The sequence below is a fragment of the Sarcophilus harrisii genome, chromosome 3 (assembly GCF_902635505.1).
Source record: "Sarcophilus harrisii chromosome 3, mSarHar1.11, whole genome shotgun sequence".
Classification (NCBI taxonomy): Eukaryota; Metazoa; Chordata; class Mammalia; order Dasyuromorphia; family Dasyuridae; genus Sarcophilus; species Sarcophilus harrisii.
Window position 1 is genome coordinate 446,643,094 of NC_045428.1, and position 23,894 is coordinate 446,666,987.

The following is a 23,894-nucleotide window of genomic DNA, read 5'->3' on the forward strand; positions in this document are numbered from 1 at the left end:
ACTATTACAGAGTAGAATATGAAGGATCCTATTAAAAATGTGGCACATAAAGTTATTTACACAAACACAAGTACAAAAACAATTTCAATACATCAAGGATAGGTGAGTCATCAGAAGAGGGGTTGAGAGCTATACCTCACTCTAAGAAACCTTAACTTATTTATGTCACAGACCTCTGAAGCCTTCTCCTTCTCAGAAAAATGCTTTTAAATGAATAAAATAAAACACATAAGAATTACAAAGTAAAGTAAGAATAATGAAATACAATTGCCAGAATATTTTTTAAAAAGTTAGCAGAATCTATATAAGGAACCCTTGCCTCAGATTATTTTATGTATGTAACCAAAGTAAATCATCTGGAGGTCCGTCCATAGGTATGAACCATTTTGGCTAAGTTCATACTTGGGTGACAGTCATAGAAATCCATTTCCAAATATGTACTCAAAATCTTTCCACCTAAAACCTCAGTACTTATGCTTTGCTGTTAGGACCTTTGAGAACTTAAGATATATCAAATTTATTTTCAAAAAGCTAAGATATAATAATTATCACCAAGGGTTTTCTACTGGTAAGAAATAGTTAGAAATTACTAAATTAGCTTTATTGTACAAATCAGTCTCTTATGAATCTAAGCAGAATAAGTCAGTTTCTCCAAAGTATCCTTCCCACTAAATAAGCTGGCCAGTGAAATTTTATATCTATTAAATTAGCAGCCATAGAATTGCTCAGAAATTTTTTTCTTTTCGTTTTCATGGTATATGGTGCTTACTAATACACTATGCTATGCTATTAAAATACATCTTTGTTTCCATTTTATTAACTATCATGTTATTAAGAAATATTGTTCAACCAGGGAACCTCACCATGATTTTAACTTAATAACTATTTTTCTACACCACAGGCAGAATTTTACTTCAGTCAGCATATACTACAAATGGATCTAATTATTATGTTTTAAGTTGCCATTATGAAAACAAAATATTTTTAAAGTAGAACATATTTTCCCAAAATCACTGACTTACATCATTTAGGCTGATGCTATTTGCTGTCTTGAGAAGAATGTTTTCCAGGTGACCAAGAGCTTCTACCCAAATCAACTCCACTAAATTACTCACTTCTTCACTTATAGTATCTCCATTTAACACATCCTCCAACATCAACTAGAACCAAAAAAAAAAAACAAAAAACCCTTCAAATTACAAAAGTGCACACGTTTAAAACCAACTTGAGAATGAGAAGGGGATAAAAAAAAATCATAATTATGGCCTCGAGTAGGAGAACTAACATAGACATTTGTGGCATTCTACAGCTCCTCATCCTGATGCTTTTTTATTTTCTCATGCTTTCCTTCTTTCCTCATCTTTTTTCTAGTTCTTTCTTTTCCCTTCTATTTTCCTTAGATTTGTTGGCTTTAGGTCCTCCCTTTACACTTATGGGTATTTCTTACTCATATTAATGGTGTTTTGGTTAAAAAAGACATATACTTACATATCTTATAGAATTATTGAAACCAAGTAGAGTTTGCTATATATATATACATTACCAATAAGTTAAGGTTGTTGCAGATTATCCCCTTTGGCTATTATGACTTTTTTCATGATGCTAAGATAAATAAGTTCTTGTTTCTATAAGCTTTCCCCCTACCTTTAAAATTATTTTCTATTTTGTCAATTTTTCACTTAAATATCTTTTATCTTAAATATATTAAAATAAGTTATTTAAATAATTTGTGATCAGACCAAAAAAAAAAAATAAATCAATTTAACTGCTTGTAACTTCTCAGATGCCAGTAGGTTTGCTTCAGGTGGAAAACTTTCTGATGCCAGAAATCCTTGTTTCTTCAATTCTTCAACATAACTTTCATAGTATTCACTTGCATCTTCAGATGTGTTCTTTCTAGATAAATGTCTCCTAGTCTGTGAATTATAGTATATATCAAAGTGTTAGAATAAAAGCTCTTTATTTACCTAGTAGTCACTTATTCAGGAATCTCAACTATCTGGAACACATCCAAAAATTGTCAGATAAACAAAAAATGTTTTTAAGCCCCCAAAATAGATTTCAAAGTCTACATATCAGAGCTCATGCCTATTTACATTTTTTAACATACAAGTCTAATAAATTCAGCTATATGGTTTCCCAATTCTGGGCAGATTAAAATAACAATTGCAAGAGAAGAAGGAAGGGAAAAAAGAACTTCCTCAAACAGGAATACCAATAAAGAGCAAGAAATGACAACTGACAGCAAATAAACGATAGAAAAACTATAAAAAAAATAAAAAGGAATTAAAGCAAAGTAACCTAGGATCTGTTGGTTTAGGATTTTGTAGGGGCAAACATCTTTATAGTTAATTTATAATTTAATAGTTCCAAATGTAGGACTAGCTAGGTGGCAGGGGGCAGCTAGGTGGTGCAGTGGATAGAAAACCAGCCCTAAAGTCAAGAGGACCCGAGTTCAAATATGATCTCAGACACTTAACACTGCCTAACTGTGTGACCCTGAGCATGTCACGTAACCCCAATTGCCTCAGCAAAAAAAAAAAAAAAAAAAAAAGAAAAAGAAAAAAGTCCCAAATGTATCACTATATCATAACAGCATATTAGTTGACACTATATCATAACAGCATATTAGTTGATATTCATAATAATGATCTTGAGAAAGTGTTAAATTATATTTTAAGTACATTGCTTATTAAGCCAGACAAATACTTAATGTATTTCATAAGGAAATCCATTAAATATCCAAAATTAAAAATTTCCAGTTCTTAAGGGGGCAAGTTTCAGGTGTCTAGAAAATTTACTTAAGCGGAATATCTCATTCTGTAATAATGTTAATTATATAGGACACATCTTTATTGCCACAAAATTGATTTATGATGATTCTAGTTCAATCCGACAAGTACGCAGCTACAGATTGAGAAAGGGGAAATAAACCAATGAGAAGAAAATAAAAAGCTTCAGAAGATGACAGCAAAGTCCTTGGGTTCTTGGCCATCACATTTTCTTGCTTACATAAAAAAATTCCCCATTGCCCCAGTGGCAGAGTACAGTAATGATTTCTCCTTTCCCCTTTTCTGGAAGTCCCAATAGACGGAGCACTGGAAGAGTCATAAAACATACAAATGAGGCTGGTTCTTCCCGACAATTTTTTTAGCCCACTAAGTGAGTGGAATCTCTTGACTCTGTAGCAAATCATCTTCAATATATCTCATGTTACTAGTGAGTAATCAGGAGCTTGTGTATCATCTCAATAAGGAACAGCATGGGGTGAGAGCATATGTCCCATAAAAGAGACCAGTGCTCATGCCTAGCTCCATAGAGGATACCCTCAGGAGGCTCCTCAATCACTACAAGACTGTAATTTACATTAGAACATTGCAGAGCCTCTTAAATGAAAACAATAATCATTCTAAAGACCCAAGTCTAATTATCTAGAACAGAAAAATCTAGTGGATGCAGGATGATCATTGTTGAGACTAATATAAAGTTGCACATGTGACAATTAGAGCTGTCAGTACTTAGTCAGTACATATATCTCAGAAAGCTACTGAGATGGATAATAAATAAATGCCCACCAAGAGGTGAAAAGAAAGTTGCATTTGAGGAATTATATAACACTTTCAACAAATCCAAATTTCTATCTGAAACAAACAAAAAGTACTATTTTCATGCAAGTTTCTTCTAGTGATATTTTATAGCTCCAGATTATCATGTTCAGAGAAGGTGTTTTCTTACATTGTCAGGGGAGTTATCTCTGGTGATGAAATCATAGGCCCATCCCTTATTCTAATCCTAACCATTATAAACAAGCCTGCAAATAATTTGCAATATTCAAAATACTGCTATCTTCTCTAAGTAATTTTCTACTGTTCCACAATCCTCCCATCTAATAAGTTATGGTTATCATTGATGATAACCTCATACTATCTTTCCTAATTGTTCAGGGGCAGTCAAAGATTGCACTACTGTATATGAAATGAGTAGGGACAGAGACAGGAAATTCCCCCACAATTTTTGAATGTGTGGTAAATTCTAACAAAAATAAAGAATCTGAATTCCATAATAATTGTATTATACAATTCTTTTGTATCAAACTGTTGATTAGTAAAGCTCTAAGAAGCTAATAGGGTGATTTGTTGACAAAACATGTCTAGGATATGGACTCTAGCAAATGATGAGCACCTATAAAGTAGACAAATACCTTAATACCACCTTCCAGCAAAAGATTGGAAGATACAAGAAAAGAAAATTCAGGATGCTCCTGGAAGCACTGCAATTCCACCACCACCACTTCTTTCTCTCCCTCTGATTTAATCTGGAAAAGGCACAGTATGGTATTTTAAATCATGTCACATTTTATGTTTTTATATATGTATAAGCATATACATATATATACACACATAGACACAAAATGCATATATACATACATATGAAGAGGTTTACTTTCTTGTTTTTTAAAGAATGTTATTGGATTTACAATATCTGAGGTTTGTAAATTTCTGTGAAACAATTTTCAGATGCAAATAAGATTAAACAGAAGGGAGGTCTAGCAACTCCAAGGAATGAGTACTGGTGCTGACCTGGAATAATCCCCTCCTCCCCCTTGTTCTTAAGAACTGTTTTTGAAATATATTAGTAGTGAGCCATGGGGAAAGTCAATGAACCTTTCCATGTTTCAGCTTTCCCAGATTAGAGTTACAGAGAAAGTTCCAATGGGCATCGATAAAGGAAGTTCCTACCTGGGAGTTCCCTTCACTGATAAAATCACAATTCTAGTTTAATTAAAACAACAACAACAACAAACCCAACCATGAGGTGGTATCAAGCTCCCAGTAGGGGCCTGAGCCTTCCATAAAGCAGCAGTGTTTTGATGTCTGTTTTTCTTCGTTTGAGGAATCCTGGATTTTGAAAAAACAAAACTGTTTTCCTAAATGCAAATGTGGTCAAAATTTTATATGGCTTTATAAAATCTATCCTTTGAGCTGAGGATATTGAAGCTTTCAAAATGAGTTGGAAAATTATTAAACAAAATATATTAAAACAATTATACATATTGGAAATTAAAGTTCTCACTTTTTCTAGGATGCTGTACTTTGCAACTTCAAAATCTTGAGGAATATATGTGATGTCGTCATCTTCTGTACAAAATCTGAAATATAAACAATAATTTCTTAAATATTAAAGTGTGTTTTTGAGCAGAAGTTTGCATTGGTATAAAAATTTTTATGGCAGAATCCTTTTTCTGATATTTTTACTAACTTATAAATACACCGATCCATATCCCATTGAAGTGTAAAGAATCTTTAGAAATGAACCAGACTAACCCCTAAGTGACATGTCTCTATTGTCCATTTATGCTTTATCACAACGGTTGAGACTGCCAAGTAATCCACATTTCTACCCTATATATATTAAAACATCATGAATATGTATATTAGACAGAAGTAAGGGGGCAGAGATAAATTTTTCCCTAGAGAAGTTTATGTAAAAAAATGTCATACAATGTAAAGAAGAATGAGAATTTGTAGAAACAGCCTGGTTTTAGTGACCCTGGACAGGTCACTTAAACTTCTCACTGCTCTAGGCAATTGTAAGACTCTAAATTATAGAGAAAGTGCTGTCTTGCTTTAGTAGACAGAATTTTCTCTCTCAGGAGGTTCCTGAAGCAATGAAATCATAGGTTTTATATCTATCTCTTCATTATAATCCTCTTTTCAATCTTTTTCCTCCTCTTATGGTTCAAAATAAATATAAGACTAAAATAAACAATTTTGATATATAAGTTATGTAAAAAGTTTAAAATAGGATTTGAGAAAACACTGCACCTTAATTCTCACAAAATCCTTTGACAGGAGGATGACAATATTTACTTTAGTGGAATCTAAAGAGAGAGAATAAATAAATGCCTTGATCGAGGTAATTTAGTCGTGGCAGAGAGACTGGTAGAGCTAGGATTAGAATCTAGATCTAGTGAATGCTATTTCAGTACTCTTTCCACCTACCTCCTGTAATGCTGGGAAATAAATCAATAGTTCTTCAAGTAAAATACATTAAATAACAGAGAGCCAAATGAACACTGCATGTAGAACAAAATCTCTCAAAAGACTGATAACAGGATTTGGCACTGGCCCAAATTACTTAAAAAGGAGACGCTTACCTGAGAGATGCCAGGGTTTTGTTTCTGTGAGACAGAAGACCTGGTTCACGCATGGACCTTCTGCACTGGCTTACCACAGGAGTGGGAATAGCCTGTTTGCAATGGCTAGTAGTTGAACCTGTTTGGTAGCCAGAACTGTTTGTTTTTAACACTACCTGAGAGTATCTCTCTTTCCAATGGTATCCAAGAGTAAATGATTCATTCACTCAGAGCACAGCCACCATGAAACAAGCTGAGGGCAGATTTGAAAACCACCTTTCTCTCTTTTTAAACCCTGCGGCCCCAACAGGCGGAACATTTTTAGTTGTTATTTGTTCTTTTCAGTTCTAAGTACAGAAAGTGGAGTCTTTAACTTAGTAGCCCAAGTCATGGGGACATGGTACCCTAGGCCCATCAAGGAGGAGCTGAGAGAAGAGGGTTCTGGACACAGGCTCGGGGGTGACTTGAGATTTGTATGGAACCGCGATTTTAGGTAGCTTGGGCATGTACCAAACTCTTGTTACAGACTGGAACAGTCTGCTATTGGATGGATGTTTAGTGAAGTAAGTAAAAGTTGCTGAAAATTTTTTAAACTCTAGAGAAAGTCATGATGATTACAAATCAATTTATTGGAGCAGCTAGGTGGCGCAATGGATAGAGCATTAGCCCTAAAGTCAGGAGGACTTTCAAATATGTTCAAATATAACCTCAGACACTTAATACTTCCTGGCTATTTGACCCTGGGGAAACACTTAACCCCAATTGTTTTAGCAAAAAAAAAAAAAAAAAAAAAAAAAAAAAAAAAAAAAAAAAAAAAAAAAAAAAAAGAACGAAATGAGAGTTTACTTATTCTGCTCCATAATCTCTTCATTCTTCTCTGCAGTACTATGCAAGTCATCCTTGTCCACTCCTGGAAGAGAAGATATGTATTTATTATTCAACATAATTTAATTGTGAATAGCTTGATAAGAATATCTATAGACAAATAAATAAGGGCCCATAAAATTTGGATCATCAAGACATAGGAGGCCTATAAGAATATATTTTATAATTCTATTTAAACAGTATACAGGCATAAATGTACCTACATTTTCTCTGTAGTACCTGAAGCATATTTTCTGATTTCTATGAAAATAGGTATTCATAACGACACTTACTGGAACTGCTTGATCTTTCAAAAGGAAGTAGAGTGAGTCCTGATGATTCATTGCATTTGTAATTCTCAATACTTAAGAGTTCTCCTTGTTTGAGGCAGTCCCATAAAAAATCTATGTTTGCGATGGAGATGTGATACTCCTGGACAGCACTTAGCTCATCAGAACTCAGAGTAGCATCATTGTCTAAAATTATATGTGTACACTAAAAAAAAAAAAAAAAAAAAAAAAAAAAAAAAAGGAAAATTTATTTTGTATTTGGGATACCTGACCTGTATGTTAACAATATCCCCCTTTAAAAGCCATATCCGACACTAATGATTGTTGATAAAAGTTGTGAAATGATTCATATTAAAACAAACCCTGAGGTACCACTTCACACCTATCAGGTTGGTCAAGACAACAGGAAAAAATAAAGTTAAATATTGAAGGGATTGTGGGAAAACCGGTGGAGTTGTGAAGTTGATCCAAGCTATTCTGGAGAACAATTTGGAACTATGCCCAAAGGGCTTTAAAACTGCGCATACTCCTTGATCCAGCAGTGTCACTATTGGGTCTGTATCTCAAAAGCTCTTAAAAGAGGGAAAAGGACTCACATGTGCAAAAATGTTTGTAGTAATCTTTTTGTAGTGGCAAGGAACTGGAAATTGAGTGGAAGCCCATCTGTTGGGGAAATAGCTGAAGAAGTTAGATATATGAATGTAATGAAATATTATTGTTCTAAAAGAAATGACCAGGCTGATTTCAAAAAAGCCTGGAAAATTTACATGAACTGATGCTGAGTAAAGTGAGCAGAACTAAAAGAACATTGTACATAGTAACAGCAAGATTATATGATGACTAACTATGATAGATTTGGCTCTTCTCAGCATGGCGATGATTCAAAGCAATTCCAAAAGACTTGGGATGGAAAATGCAAATGCATCCAGAGAGAGAACTATAGAGACTGAATGTGGATCGAGGCATAGTATTTTCACTTTTTTTGTGTGTTTGCTATTATTTTTTTGTTTTTTTTCCTTTTGGTTTGATTTTTCTTATAGGGGACAAATATGAAAATATGTTTGAAAAGATTGGATATGTTTAACCTAACATATCAAATTGCTTGCTGGTAAGCGAGGGAGAAAAATTTGGAATACAAAATCTTACAAAAATGAATGTTGAAAACTATCTTTAAGTATATTTAGAAAAATAAAATACAATTGAGAAAAAAATAAATAAAAGTCACATTCAAAAGTAATTTTGCAATGAATTTCTCAGATTTAAAAGCTCTTAGAAAATAAAATAATCTTAGGGTACACAAAAATTACCTAAAAGAAAATGCTATCAATCACATTAGGGATTCGACCAGTATTAGAAAACAGCTCACAAAGTCAACTGAGTGTGGAGTGAATTAACTTCTTAGCTCCAAAAAAACAGGATTAGATGAGAAGTGAGAGAAGAGCTCACATTTCTGTCTCAACTACAGATAAACAGTAATATTGTTTTTTGTAGAACTTTAGTGTAAAAAAGACTTTTAGACATCATCTGATCTAAATGGTAAAGAATCTACTTGAAGTTTTAGATCCTTTCAATTAATTAATCAGCAAGGATTTATTAAGCACATATTACATTCTAGATACTGCGCTGTGCAAGTGGGAGAATATGAATAATGAATAATCCCTATTTTAAAATATTTATTTAATATTTTTATTTTCCCCAGTTACATAAAAAACAATTTTTACATTTGTTTTTTAAAACTTTGAGTTCCAGATTCTCTCCCTCCCTCTCCACTTTTCCTGAGGAAAGGTGAGGCTGAAGTGCATTGCAGGCAGGAGGCTGAGAAAACAATATAGAGACACTGAGGTGAGAGATAGTCTTTTAAGTGTGAAAAAGAGAAAAGACCGGTTTGATTACATCAAAGAGTAAAGGAAGGTAATGGACAATGAAAGTGGAAAATTCATTGGGCCAGCTTGTAAAAGGCTTTAAAGCTAAACAGAAGAATTTCTACTTCATTTTAGAGGCAACAGGGAACCAGTGGAGCTGACTAAGCAGCAGAATAGTATGGTCAGACCTGCACATAAGGAAAATTTCATTGGCAGCAGGAATTAGGATGGGTTTGATTGGGAAGAGATTTGAGGCAGGTAGGGAGACTAGTTAGGAGGTAGTGAGGGTTTCAACTAATGTAAAGTGTAAATATCTGATTAGAAAGAGGATTCTAATGCTAGAGAATATAGCACATGTAGATACAGAAATGACATGTGTGAGAAAGTCGGGGGGTGAGGGAGAGGGAGGATAAGACCTGGGAGATGGGGAGGTTTGTTGTCTTTGACAGAGGGAAGCACTTGGGGAAAAGAAAATGAGTTCAATTTTAGACATGTTGAAGTTAAGATGTCTCAAGAATATCCAGTGTGAAATGTCCAATTAAATGATTTGTGATTAGGGTCTGAAATTTAGAGGAGATACTGGAGCTGGATATACAGATCTGTGAGTCACTTGCTTGGAATTATAATTTAAACCCATGGGAGCTAATGAGGTTATTGGGAGTGAGCATAAACATAGAAGAGGTCTACAATAAAATTTTGGGGGATTACCACATAAGTAGGGAGCATGATGTGAACAATAAGCTAACCAGCAAAAGATTCCAAGTAGTGGTAGTAGTAGTAATTATAATAATAATAATAACAGTTAACATTTACATAATGCTTACTATGTGCCAGGCATTGTGCTATGCATTTTATAGTTATCTTATTTGGTACTACAACAACCCTGGAAAGAAGGTGCTTTTATTATCCCCATATTACAGATGAAAAACTGAGGCAAACAGCAATTAATTGACTTGCCAAGCATCATATAGCTAGTAAATGTCTGATATCACCTTTGAATTTAGGTCTTGCTGACTCCAGTCCAAGCACTCTATCCACTTGTGCCATCTGGCTATCTAAGAATAGTTATTCTCTTGAACACCATTGATGATGAGGAACTACTTCTCAGTCTCATTTTTGGACAGCTTTGATTGCTAGATGGCTTTTTAAAGTATTGAACTGAAACCTGCTAATCTGTAACAATACCATTTCTGATTATATTAATATTCCTTTTAATCTATAAAAAGAAATTTTAATATTACATGGAATATTACAGTCACATTTTTTCAAGCCCCAGTTTCCTACAAAATTATACAGTTCTGTTGAGGGAACTGACAAATTCTTTCTTATCCTTCATATTCATAACTAAAAGTCATTCTTGACTATTTCTTCTTCCACAGATAATCCTCTTTCCTTACCCATTACCTCTCTTCAAGACTCCTTCCTTTTCTCTCCATTCAAAGACTCTCTCCTAGCTTAACCCCTCATCACCTCTATAGTAAGATTCAGAAAGGCTTTGCATAGGAGATGAAATCTACACTGAAATTTGGAGGAAGCTAAGTAGCTTAATAAGTAGAAATGAGGAATAAATGCATTCAGACTATCATTTTATTGTTGTACCCTCAACAGAAACTGGGAAGTTTGGAAGAGAGAAAGATTTTTTTGAGAAAGATTTTGTATTTATTAATATTTATTTTAATGTTCAATATATCTAATATAATAAAATTTCATTTATTTAAATTAAATTACACATAAAAGATGATATGAGAACAGGATGACATGTTGCATTTCAATATAAAGGAGCAACCCAAAAGTAAAATTTGTTGGCTTGAAAACTAGTGAGTTCTTTATCACTACAGATCTTTAAACACCTTTAAATACTTGTAAACAATGTTAGACTTGGCAAATGATTGAATATGGTAAGTGATCGTAAAAAGAAGAGTCAGGATAACTGTGAGATTTGGAACCTGGGTGACTAGAAGGATAGTAGTGCCCTTAACAAAAATAGGTAATTTTGGAGGAAGAGAAAATTCAATAGGAAAGATGTCTGTGCTTTGGCCATGATGAATATTAATGTACATAGGTAAAAAGATACAGTAGGCAATTAGTGACATAGAACTAGACATTAGGAAAGATGTTAAGGCTACATTTAAATATTTTTGGAGTTAACTTTGTAGAGAGAAAAATATTTGTTTTGGGGAGACTATTTTCTAATACATTTGGTACAAATCACAGAATGATCTGTTGTCAATTCTGACTGAACATAATGAAGATGACTTTAACACCTTCTTTTCCCAACTTTATTACAGGGAAGTACATATTTTTGTCTGATAAATCAAGAGAGGACACTCTATAATTTATCTTTGCCCCTTATTCTGTATGTTCAATTTCTTGCTAAATCATGCTACTGTTTTCTACTCATTCAAAATTAAACTTTTTCTTCTATCCCATATTGCCATGGGTTTTGTTTAGTTCCTGGTCAAATGATCAAATGAGATAATTTATATAAAACACTTTACAAACTTTAAGGCTCTATATGTATAAATTATTATCATGACTCCATCATATATGATTAGTGAGTTCCTCCTGCCCAGAACTTCTACCTGAAGAAGTGGCGAAGGCAGTTACTCTTTAACTCAGCTCCACTCTTTCTTCATCCCCATTTCTTTTTTTCAGTTCCCTTTTTTGTGCTATCTTTCATTGTTAAATCTGTAAGCTTAAGCTTGTAAGTCTGGAGGTTAGGAATTATCTTTTTGATTTGTATTCCCAGTGCTTAGCATAGTGCCTGACATATAATAGATATTTAATAAATGTTTATTAACTGTTAGTGGCCTTATACATCTTTTCCCCCTAAATTATTCCACCTTTCTTCTTGATTCCCTTAATTTATGCTATTCCCGCCAGAATAGAACGGAATTTTTAAATTCATCTCTCCAATCAAAAGATATGATTTCTTAATTTCTTGTGGTGGTTTTTCAATATTTTAAAGATCTTAAGATGGTCTAAAGTTGATACCTTGTGGTTTAATGTAGAGGAGACAATTCCATTGTTTTTTTTAATATTGTTTCTTAGTAATTTCTTCTGCATGTATTGTAAACTGTCATCTTTCAAATAGAATCTGTAATTTGTAAATATTCCCATGGTTATCCTGTTTAAAAAAAAATGTAGAAAATGAAATGAACAGAATTGGAAGAACATCATATACCATAGTAGCAATATTGTAACAATGACCAAGTGTGAAAGACATACTTATTCTGATTAATTCAATGATCCAAGATAATTCCAAATAATTTATAATGAAAAATGCTGTCCATCTCCAGAGATAAATTCTGAGTACATATATTCAAGCATATTTTTTACTTTATTTTTCTTTCCTTTGTCTATTTGTTTCTTTGTTTCTTTCTATGTATGTAAGGTGGCTAATCTAGAAATGTTTTGTACGCTTTCACATATATATGCATACCTTATTGCTTGCCCTCTCACTCAGTTCAGGTGGAGGGGCTGGAAGGAAGGAAAGAATATGGATTTTGAAATTTTAAAATTAATGTTAAAAATCAATAAATGAATAAATATAAATAATATAGAAATATTTTATATACTAATATACATGATTATTTTAATTAAAAAAATAAAGGCAAGTGCTAGTCTAATTCAACATTTATGTTTTTGTACAGTGAATTGTGTTTTGTTTTAGAAACTGAAAATGAACTTGCTCAGAGTTTATAAATTTACTTTGTTCATTTTTTATCTTCTGTATGAGAATTATTATACTAAATTTGGGTGAAGCCTATGTGCAAAACATATCCACACTGAATCTCACATCCATTTTACCTTCACAAAAATTGCTATTTTACAATTATAAACTAACGTGTTGATTGTGGTATGATAGGACAATAAAGGTCATTCAGTCTAACCTACTCATTTTATAAGTAAGAAAGCCAAGGCTCAGAGAGGGGAAGGGATTTGTCCAAAGTTCTGGTAGGGAACAGGTCCTTGGCCTTCACCAGCTTTACTCATCATCCTGTACTTTCTATTTACCTTTGGGATGTGGGTCAAATATACTATTGAATTAAAAATAACACATGAGTCTCTAATAAGATTATAATGAGGACATGTAACAAATTTCAGCTAAAGGTCAGTGACATTATTCAAGATTATTTATATATCTTTATTATTAAACAGTTAAAAAAAATCTAAATTGTAGAGGTTTTATAAGGAAGAAAGTGAGGTCTTTCCTTTCATTATACTCTATAAATTCAAATAACTTTTTATCTCCTTTTACTTAAGAAAACTTTAAAAAAAGTGATTAACTTAGAGAAATGTTTTTTTAGCAATGAATGAGCCACAAAAATTCAAACATTAAAGGTGTTATTTGATGAGAAATGATCGAGATGCTTATGAAAATTTAAATTTACTTTAATGTATCTCAGAGTCTTTTATATATGAATTGTTTCTCAGAAAATTAAATAATTTTAATGAAAATAGAGGGCACTTATCTAATTCAAGTTTAAATCTTTCTGTTAGTGGCTTACTTTGGCAGTTTTCAAAATGTGTTCCATAGGATCAAAATAATGCTAAGATCTTTTTAATTTCTAAATAATATCAATAAAGTGACTTTCAAAAAAATTTAAAAATAAAAAAATAAAGTGACCTTCATAAGTAAGAATTTTTTAGGATTCTTATTCTTTTTTTAAAGAGTGTAAAGGAGTTCTGAGACCAAAAATTTGAGAATTGCTGTTTTTTATCATCTCCTTTCCTCTTATAGTTATAATTTGGTTTCTCAAAAATCACTTAACAAAGATGGTTGATCTCAACTGTCTTACAGCCTTATACATATTACTAATTACCCTTTTATATTTACATATATTTTAAAATACTGGTTAGTAGATGCTATAAAAATATTTATGATTAGACCTAAAAAATAAATACCAGGGTGAAGTTATTGACTTATAGGCAATAAATATTGACCCCCACAGTTACTTTTTGGCATTCTAGTCCTATGCCCACAGGACTATTTTCATTTGTAAAATCATAGCTTTTCTTTTAAAAAAAACTTTCAATCTAAAAGCATTTATCAGTTATTCTGAGCCAGTTGCTATACGAAATGCTAGGATTACAAAAAAAGGTCAACACAATTCAAACTTTCAAAGAGCTCACATTCTATGAAGGAGACAACAAAATATTTAGGAAGATAGAAGATATACAAAGAAAATGGGAGGTAAACTCAAAAGTAGGCTTTGGTGGGGAGGATATGTGGTGAGACAAGAAAAGACCTCCTACAGTGGGATTTGAGTTGATACTTGCTGGCAGCTAAGAGGTGAAATTGAGAAGAGATAGTGCATTTCATGCATGGGGAACAGTCAGTGAAAAGCATAGCAAAACATGGATTTTATTGCGTGAGGATGAACAAGTAAGCAAAAGCTGATGGCTCCCAAAGTGAGTGAAGGGAGAAAAGAGTAAGAAGATTGGAAAGGTGGAAATGTGAAAGGTTATGAAGGACTTCAGTGACAAAAAGAAGATTTTATGTTTGATTCTAGAAGTAATAAAGAGTTACTAGAATTTACTGAGCAGGAGGTTACATAGTGAGATCTGTGTTCTAGGAATGTCATTTTGGTAGCAAAGTGAAAGATAGATTAGCATATGGAGAGAAAATATTAGAGAAAAAAATTTAAATGCTATTGCAGGAATAAGCTAAGTAGTGCAGTAGATAAAACGCCAGACCTGGAATCAGTAGGATCTGAGTTCATGTCTGGTCTCAGACACTTGCTAGCTATGTGACCTTGGGCAATTTAACCCTGGCTACCTCTAATTTAAAAAAAAATGCTACTGCAAAGATTTCAGATTTGGGGGCAATAATTTACCATTTGCGGAAAATTTCTGGGAAAACTGGAAAGCTATTTTGCAGAAGATGGACATAGACCAACATCTCAAGACCAAGAGAAAGTCAAAAATGACACATGTTTTAGACATCAAGGATGACACAATAAGAAAATTAGGGGAGCATGGAAAATTTTACATGTCAGATCTATGGATAAGAGCTCTTATGACCCAATAAGAGACAGAGAGGATCACAGGATTACTTTCTGTGAATGTATAAAATGGATAATTTTGATTGCATTAAATTAAAAAGTTTTTTCACAAACAAAACCAATGCAACAAAGATAGAAGGAAAGCAGGAAACTAGGGAGAAATTTCCCCAAGTTTCTCTGATAAAGATGTCATTTTTCATATATAGGGGAAAAGAGTCATTAAAAATAAGAGTCATTCCCTAACTGGTAAAAAATCAAATGAAATGAACAGGCCTTTTTCAAAAGAAGAAATCAGTGGTATATCAAATCAAAGTCATAAAAAAAAGGTCTAAATCACTAGATTAGATTAGAGAAATATAATTTAAAACAACTCCAAGGTAATACCTTATATCTATCAGATTAGCTAACATAATGAAAAAGGAAAATGACAAAAGTAAAAGGGGACGTGAAAGAACTGGAAAAATAATGCACAGTTGGTGGAATTATAAAGTGGTCAGGTCATTTTGGAGAACAATTTGGAACTATTACCAAAGGGCTATAAAAATGAGCATATATCCTTTGAATCAGCAATATTACTATTAACTCTACGTCCCAAAAAGATCAAAGCAAAAGGAAAATAATAATATTTTAATAGTAATAAATAATAAAATATATAATGATAAAATAATAATAACATTTATGATTGAATCTAAATAGACATGTTGAATTGAGATGCTCCTGAGACATCAAGTTTAAGAAGTCTAAAAGTCAGTTAGTAATATAGTGCTGTTGATGAGGAGAGTAAGTATGAGAAGATGTAAGAATCATCTACATAGAGAGAACATAAAGATGAAATCATCAAGAGAAATATATAAACAGGGAAAAGAGAAGAAAGTCTATCTACTAAAGTATTTTGGGGAGTGTTAGGGGAAAAGGGGAGGAAGAACACTACCCATAGTCAGAGGATTGAGAAATAAAAGTTTGAAAGAGGGGTCAGATCAGGAGAAAGTTCTATCATAATAATCTAGAGAGGAAAGAATATCTAAGAGAAAAAGATGAAGTTAAGAAGGAAGAAGATTGAAAAAATAACAAGGGATTTAACAATATGATAATTGATAACTTTGAAAAGAGCAGTTTCAGTTGAATGATGAGGTCAAAAACCAGATAGCAGAGTGTTTAGAAGAATGAAAAGTTAGGAAGTAGAGTCACCTAAAATATATAGATTTCACAAAGAGTTTCACCAAGAAAGAAAGGAAAATTATACAATCCTAGCTTGTAGGAATAGTACAATCAAGTGAAGGATTTTAAAGCATTTACAAATAGTAATCAGCAATTTAGCCATGTTTGGTACTCCCAGAAACCCACTATGTGTAATCTAATCTGACCATTAATAAAACTGTCACTCAAATTATTGGAGTCAAGTCTTATTAGTCAGTTTCTAAAGTAGTCTATCTTTTTTTTTTAACTTTCTTTTTTTAATTATAGCTTTTTATTTACAAGTTATATGCATGGGTAATTTTTCAGCATTGACAATTGCAAAATCTTTTGTTCCAATTTTTCCCCTCCTTCCCCCCACTCCCTCCCCCAGATGGCAGGTTGACCAATACATGTTAAATATGTTAAAGTATAAGTTAAATACAATATATGTATACATGTCCATACAGTTATTTGATGTACAAAAAGAATCAGACTTTGAAATAATGTACAATTAACCTGTAAAGGAAACAAAAAATGGAGGTGGACAAAACTAGAGGGATTGGGAATTCTATGTCATGGTTCATCATCATCTCCCAAATAGTCTATCTTCGAGGTAGAATTATTCAGGACATCAGAACGAGACTTACTTGCCTCTCTTTAGAATCTGTAGTGTTAGTGGTAGGTTATCATGGAAGCAGTAAATTAATCTATGTATTCTTTAACTTTGATTTCTGGCAAATTCTAGAATGAATTACTAAAGACATAGTTTACGAACATCTAAGAAGTAGTGCTAAGATGGCTGCCTAAATGGGAGGTAGATATACTAGCGCCCCTAAACCTATTCCACCAAAATACTGAATAATAATCAAGAAAGCTATAAGAAACTATAATAAATAATTTTTTCCATCCTAGAACTGGACAAAAAGTCTGGCAGAAGCCCAAGAGCAAGAGAAAAAATTCCATCAATAAAGCCAGTATTAGTAAAACGTGTCACTCCCAGAGTGACTAGAGACAAAAGAGATGACACTTAAAAGGCTCTGTGTCTTGAGGCAGCAAGAGCCGAATACTTCCCTTAGAAAGGCCATGAATGGTCAGGAAGACCCTGGGTGGGGGTCTTGAAGTCTTGAGGTGCTGTAGTGGGTAACTACTAGTGATCAGAATGGTGTTGCAGCACTCAGAATGCTCAGATCCAGAGCCTAGAGTGCACCAAATGTCTAAGATACTAGAAAGAGACTTGGAGAATCCAACACAGTTAACCTTAAATATCCAAGGAGGCCTAACCCTAGGAGCAATAAGTAGGTACTTAGAGTGGGATCACATCCTATAATATATAATAAACTCACTCAAAAGAATAAAAGATGAGTAACCTGAACTTGGCACAAAGGTCTAATTCAAGATCTAAAGCTGGAGAGATGAACAAATCACAGAATATACTGACAAGTAGCCAGAATTATTGCAAATCTAGAGATCCCTAACCAGGAGCCACTGATTTTGTAATAACTACAAGAGACTTAAAGGAAAAAATGGATTTTTACAAAGACTATATGAATATTTATCTAGGAGAAATGAAGTAAGAAGCTTTAAAAAATAAAATAAAAGTTCTGGACCAAAGAATTAGAAGCAGAAGAATTAGCTGGGAAGAGAAAGTGACAAACTTTACACAGAAAATAGACTTCCTGAAAACTAGTATAGACCAAACAGAAATCAATGAGTCCATGAATCAGCAAGAAATATTAAAACAAAATTTTTAAAATTAAAAAAAATAAAAGAAAAACCTGATATTAAAAACAACTGACTTGAAAAAGGTCAAGGAGAGATAATTTGAAGATCATTGGACTCTGACAAGACCATTTTGTTTTGTTTTTTAAAAATAATTAAAGAAAAGTGTTCTAATGAGGGCAAAGGGCAACATAAAGAGAGAAAGAATCCACTGATCATCTTCTGAAATGAACTTCAAAAGAAAAAATTCTAGAAATGTCATAGATAAAATCCAGAGCTCCCACATCAGTGGAAAAAATAGTGTAAGAAACTAAAAAGAAGCAATTTATCTGGATCATGTCTGGTAACTATGGGTGTCCTTCAGGGTTTTGTTCTGGTTCCTCTTTTCTTTTTCCTGTATACTCTTTCACTTGGTGATCTCACCAACTTTCTTGGATTCATTAATCACCTCTGTACAGGTAACTCTCAGATTTACTTATCCAGCCATAACCTCTCTCTTGAACACTAATCTCATATCTCTAATTGTCAGTTAGACATCTCATACTAGACATCCTAAAAATATATTAAATTTAATGTTGTGGCAGGCGCAACATTAAATGAGTGAGGAAATTAAATTTTTGAGCTTCTTAACATTTTGATTAATCAATGCATACCAACTGTTTAACAAACTGGGACCAACCTTCTTCTTCAGTTTAGGACTGTACCCAAATATAGAAGAAGACATATTTTTATATGCTAAAAATAATTAATCAAATAAGGGCAATTAATTAAAAGGAAAGAATTAAGCTGGATACAACATTAGATAGTCTAATTTCTAACTGGATGAAAATTATAGACTTTTCAAGTTGGGAGAAGAGAAGAAGAATGAACAGGTGCAATTTCTTGACATTAGAAAAAGAAATGTCCCCCTCCCTTTAAGAATCTGTGAATAAACAAAAGAATATAGAAACAATAATTGATTGGGATCAATTTTCAGGTTAAGATATAAGGGCTGCTTAAGATGTGAGATGTGAGAAAACTTCTTATGTCACTCTTTAGATTTGACCAGATTTCTAGGCAGCATAATTTAGGTTCTTAGTTAAGGGTGTCTTATGCAAAAGATAGAAGTGGTTCAGCTTCTCAGTCACACAAGGCTAAGTTCAAACAATGAAATAAGATTTTTTCCCAATTTCCACAACTGAATGAAATATTCTCATACTCATAATTGGACTAGACCCATAACTGAATAGAAAGGGAACTGAGCTACCTCCAAAACTGAGGCCCAAGGTGGAATCAGTGTGGTTTACACAATTCCCACCACTACTTTGTTCCAATTTACTCAATTCTCTCACAATGGACATCCTGCAGACATATTAAAATTAATATGCTCCAAATGGAATTCAATATTTTTCCTCTAAAACTGTCTCCTCTTCCTAGCTTTCCTATTAGTATGGAGAATACCACTCCATACTTTTCACTCATCCAGGGTTGAAAAGCAGGTGTCCTACTCAACTCCTCACTCTCACTTCCCATATCCAATTTATTGCCAAATCTTGTCAATTTTACTTTTATAAAATTTCTCAAACATGCCTCCTTCTTTTCTCTGACACTGTCATCACTCTGGTGTAGGTCTTTAATCTCCTCATGGCTGTTGTTATTCAGTTGTATCTGACTTTTTGCAGATCCCTGGACCATATCACACCAATACTGTCTATCAGGGTTTTTCTGGGAAAGGATACAGGTGTGGTTCTTCATTCCTTTTTCCATATGCAAACATAAGTTGAATATATTGCCCATGATCATAGAGCAAGCCTAAATCTGAACTCAGGTCTTCCTGACTTCAGGCCTAGCATTCTATCCATTGAATCATCTAGCTATCTTATACCTAGACTATTGCAATATGTTGCTGTTTAGCATCTATATTAAAAGATTCTCACCATTAGGAAGGAATTTGTGACCAAAGAAGAACTAGAGATCATTATTGATCACAAAATAGAAAATTTTTATTATATCAAGTTAAAAAGCTTTTGTACAAACAAAACTAATGCAAACAAGATTAGAAGGAAAGCAATAAACTGGGAAAACATTTTTGCAATTAAAGGCTCTGATAAAGGCCTCATTTCCAAAATATATAGAGAATTGACTCTAATTTATAAGAAATCAAGCCATTCTCCAATTGATAAATGGTCAAAGGATATGAACAGACAATTTTCAGATGAAGAAATTAAACCTATTTCTACTCATATGAAAAGGTGCTCCAAGTCATTATTAATCAGAGAAATGCAAATTAAGACAACTCTGAAATATCACTATACACCTGTCAGATTGGCTAAGAGGGCAGGAAAAGAGAGTGATGAATGTTGGAGGAGATGCAGGAAAACTGGGTCACTGATGCCTTGTTGGTAGAGACAACTCTACCAATTGATCCAGCCATTCTGGAGAACAATTCGGAACTATGCTCAAAAAATTATCAAACTGTGCATACCCTTTGATGCAGCAGTGTTATTACTGGGCTTATATCCCAAAGAGATACTAAAGAAGGGAAAGGTACCTGTATATGCAAAAATGTTTGTGGCAGCCCTGTTTGTAGTGGCTAGAAACTGGAAACTGAATGGATGCCCATCAATTGGAGCATGGCTGAATAAATTGTGGTATATGAATGTTATGGAATATTATTGTTCTATAAGAAATGACCAGCAGGATGAATACAGAGAGGCTTGGAGAGACTTACATGAACTGATGGTAAGTGAAATGAGCAGAAACAGGAGATCATTATACATTTCAACAACAATAGTGTATGAGGATGTATTCTGATGGAAGTGGATATCTTCGACAAAGAGAAGATCCAATTCAATTCCAATTGATCAATGATGGACAGAATCAGCTACACCCAGAGAAGGAACACTGGGAAATGAATGTGGACTATTTGCATTTTTATTTTTCTTCCCAGGTTATTTTTACCTTCTGAATTCAATTTTTCTTGTGCAACAAGAGAACTGTACGGATCTACACACATATATTATACTTAAGATATACTTTAACATGTTCAACATGTATGAGACTGTCTGCCATCTAGGGGAGAAGGTGGAAGGAGGGAAGGGAAAAGTTGGAACAGAAGTGAGTCCAAGGGACAATGCTGTAAAAATTACCCATGCATATGTTCTGTCAATAAAAAGCTATAATTAAAAAAAAAAAAAAAGATTCTCTCCACTTTAGACCATTTTCCACTCAGATGCCAAAATGATTTTCCTAAAGTACAAATCTGATCATCTGATAAGATGATCACCTTCTTCTACTTAATAAACTCCAGTGCTTCCCTATCACTTTCGAAATCAAATATAATATCCTCTGGCACTCAAAAGCCTTTCATAATCTGCCTTCTCCAACTTTCTAGTCTTCTTATACTTCCCTCAGTTCCTTCAATACACAATTAAAATGCTATCTTCAATAAGAAGCTTTCCACAATTTCCCTTAATACAACCATCTTCTTCTATTAATTATCTTTACTTTGCATGTATCTTGTTTGTACATAGTTAATTTCATATTGTCTTGCTGATAGTCTTTGAGCTCTTTGAGATCAAGAACTGTGTACTTTGCATAATACCAGTGTTTAGCAGAAAGTAGGTACTTAACAAATGTTTTTTGACAGATTGTGAGCTTTTGAATTACAATCAGGATCACACAAGATCTGAAAACTACTAAAAATCTAAGAAGATGTTGTAATACTGGTACAATGTTCCAAAAGTTAAAAAAAAAGTTTTACACTCAACTTACCTTACAAAGCTGAGCATAATCCTACAAGAGGAAAAAGGGATCTTTAATGGAATAAAGAACTTTCTAGCACTTATGATGAAGGGACCAGACCTGAATAGAAATTGAACTTCAAATACAAGAGCCCAGTTAAAGTTAGAAAGGTAAATTGATTGGAGCAGATGGAAACAGTAGGATAATATTGATGATGATGATGATGATGATATAATAATACCTTTTAATATATGAAGAAAAATCAGTGTTCCTTAATACAAAGAGCATCAAGGAGATAAATAAGAAAAGAGAGGTCTTGGAAGTAGATTAATTATGAGTACAGGAAAAGGCGGATGGCAAAAGGAATATACAGTAGTGTAAAAAGGAAGAAAAGAGGGTAAAAGTGTTATTTTTTCATCACTGTGGTTTGTCAAAAATCAGTGTATTGGAAAGGGTGAGGCATATGGCTATCTAGTGAATCATACTCTAAATTGAAAGTGAACAGAAGACGGTTTAACACATACACAAATTTAAATTAAAAGGTAGAAAGACCTACAAATTAAGAGACCTACAAAAAATAAGTGCAATATGAGAGAGTGGTGAAGAGGGAAGAGTAATACTAGAAATGGAAGAATCAAGAGAAAAACATTTGTAATCTCCTATCAGTCATAAGGATAAGGTCAAATTTCATTTCCTACTTCTTATTCAACATGACACTCCCTTGGTTCCCCTCCCATAATCAAAACTTTCCCTGATATTTAACAGTCAGAGTAGTGAAGAAACTAACTAATGGCTATCTCAACCTCCATTTTAGTTTCACAACTGCTTCTAAAAGAGGCAACTAATAATGAAAAAACCAAACAAAACTCAAACCCATACTACTTTAAAGCTGGAGGAACTGTATGGAATAGAGAGAAAAGGTGAAGAACTTACAGGAGTGTATGGATTCTTTTTCTGTATTTTATTTTCATTATTTCTGTATTTCCCCTATGACCTGTATAATATGTACAGGCCCATATTTACTTGAGTCTTGGCCAGTTATAAACATATTTACTTAACCTGAGCTGATGACATTTATCAATATTTGACATTTATCGATATTTAGTCTATTAGCTGGACCACTACCTGCTTGATTAAGGCTGAAGGCCTGATTTTCTGTTTCCTAGAAATCAGGAGATTTTGGGGAAACGGAAACCTTCCATCTGAATCTCTCCGAATAGCAGCAATCAATTAGATGCCTCCCCCTCCCCTTCTCAATGCTCTCTTACTTGTGATGTAATCTCTTGTATAAAAGCTATGTATCTTTACTATTTCTTTAGCCCTCCTACCAGGAGCTTTCTCTTTCTTATCTCATGATAGGATGGCTCATCCACTGGAGGTTTTTAATAAACAACTTTTCTGCCTTCTACTGAGTGATCTCGAAGTAATCATTTTGGATAATGGTCTTCTACATCCCTCACAGGAACCTTCTAATCCAATTCCTCTCCTGTTTATATGGGCATATATAGATTTCTATAGAAAGAGATATACATATATACATACACATATATAAGATTATACTGGACAGACAGTTTACATTATATTCCCACAATGGGTACTCAACAAACAGTAAAATTAAATATCTTACTTCAGGTCTCCTCAAACTTCAAAACCGAAATGTCTTAAAGAGCAACAAAATGGCATGTGAAATGTGCAATTTGATTATTTTCATATTACTCTATTGACTCCAAACTTTTCCTTTCCTTTTTCCTCACTTCCTCTTAACACTTGAAAATAAAATAAACAAGTATATCACTAAGCAGATTACAGTAATTTAAGAAATCTTCTTAAAGAGAAAGTATTTATTTTTTTTATTATTTTTTTCTTTCTTTCTTTCTTTTTTTTAATTTAATAGCCTTTTATTTACAGGATATATGCATGGGTAACTTTACAGCATTAACAATTGCCAAACCTCTTGTTCCAATTTTTCACCTCTTACCCCCCACCCCCTCCCCTAGATGGCAGGATGACCAGTAGATGTTAAGTACATTAAAATATAAATTAGATACACAATAAGTATACATGACCAAACTGTTATTTTGCTGTACAAAAAGAATCAGACTCTGAAATATTGTAC

At 33.2% G+C, this 23,894-nt stretch overlaps 1 protein-coding gene across 2 annotated transcripts in view; it reads right to left on the minus strand.

The window, feature by feature from the left end:
• PARP4 (poly(ADP-ribose) polymerase family member 4) overlaps positions 1 to 23,894 on the minus strand; it is a 117,823-nt gene that overhangs the window by 91,184 nt on the left and 2,745 nt on the right. For both annotated transcript variants that reach the window (XM_031960838.1, XM_031960837.1), the window contains 7 exons: positions 12,147 to 12,279; positions 7,294 to 7,495; positions 6,983 to 7,046; positions 5,074 to 5,149; positions 4,202 to 4,315; positions 1,767 to 1,916; positions 1,023 to 1,160 (listed from right to left, as the gene is read on the minus strand). In XM_031960838.1, coding sequence (XP_031816698.1) covers positions 1,023 to 1,160; positions 1,767 to 1,916; positions 4,202 to 4,315; positions 5,074 to 5,149; positions 6,983 to 7,046; positions 7,294 to 7,495; positions 12,147 to 12,272 — 870 coding nt within the window. In that variant the 5' untranslated portion in view covers positions 12,273 to 12,279. The remainder of the gene's footprint in view (positions 1 to 1,022; positions 1,161 to 1,766; positions 1,917 to 4,201; positions 4,316 to 5,073; positions 5,150 to 6,982; positions 7,047 to 7,293; positions 7,496 to 12,146; positions 12,280 to 23,894) is intronic.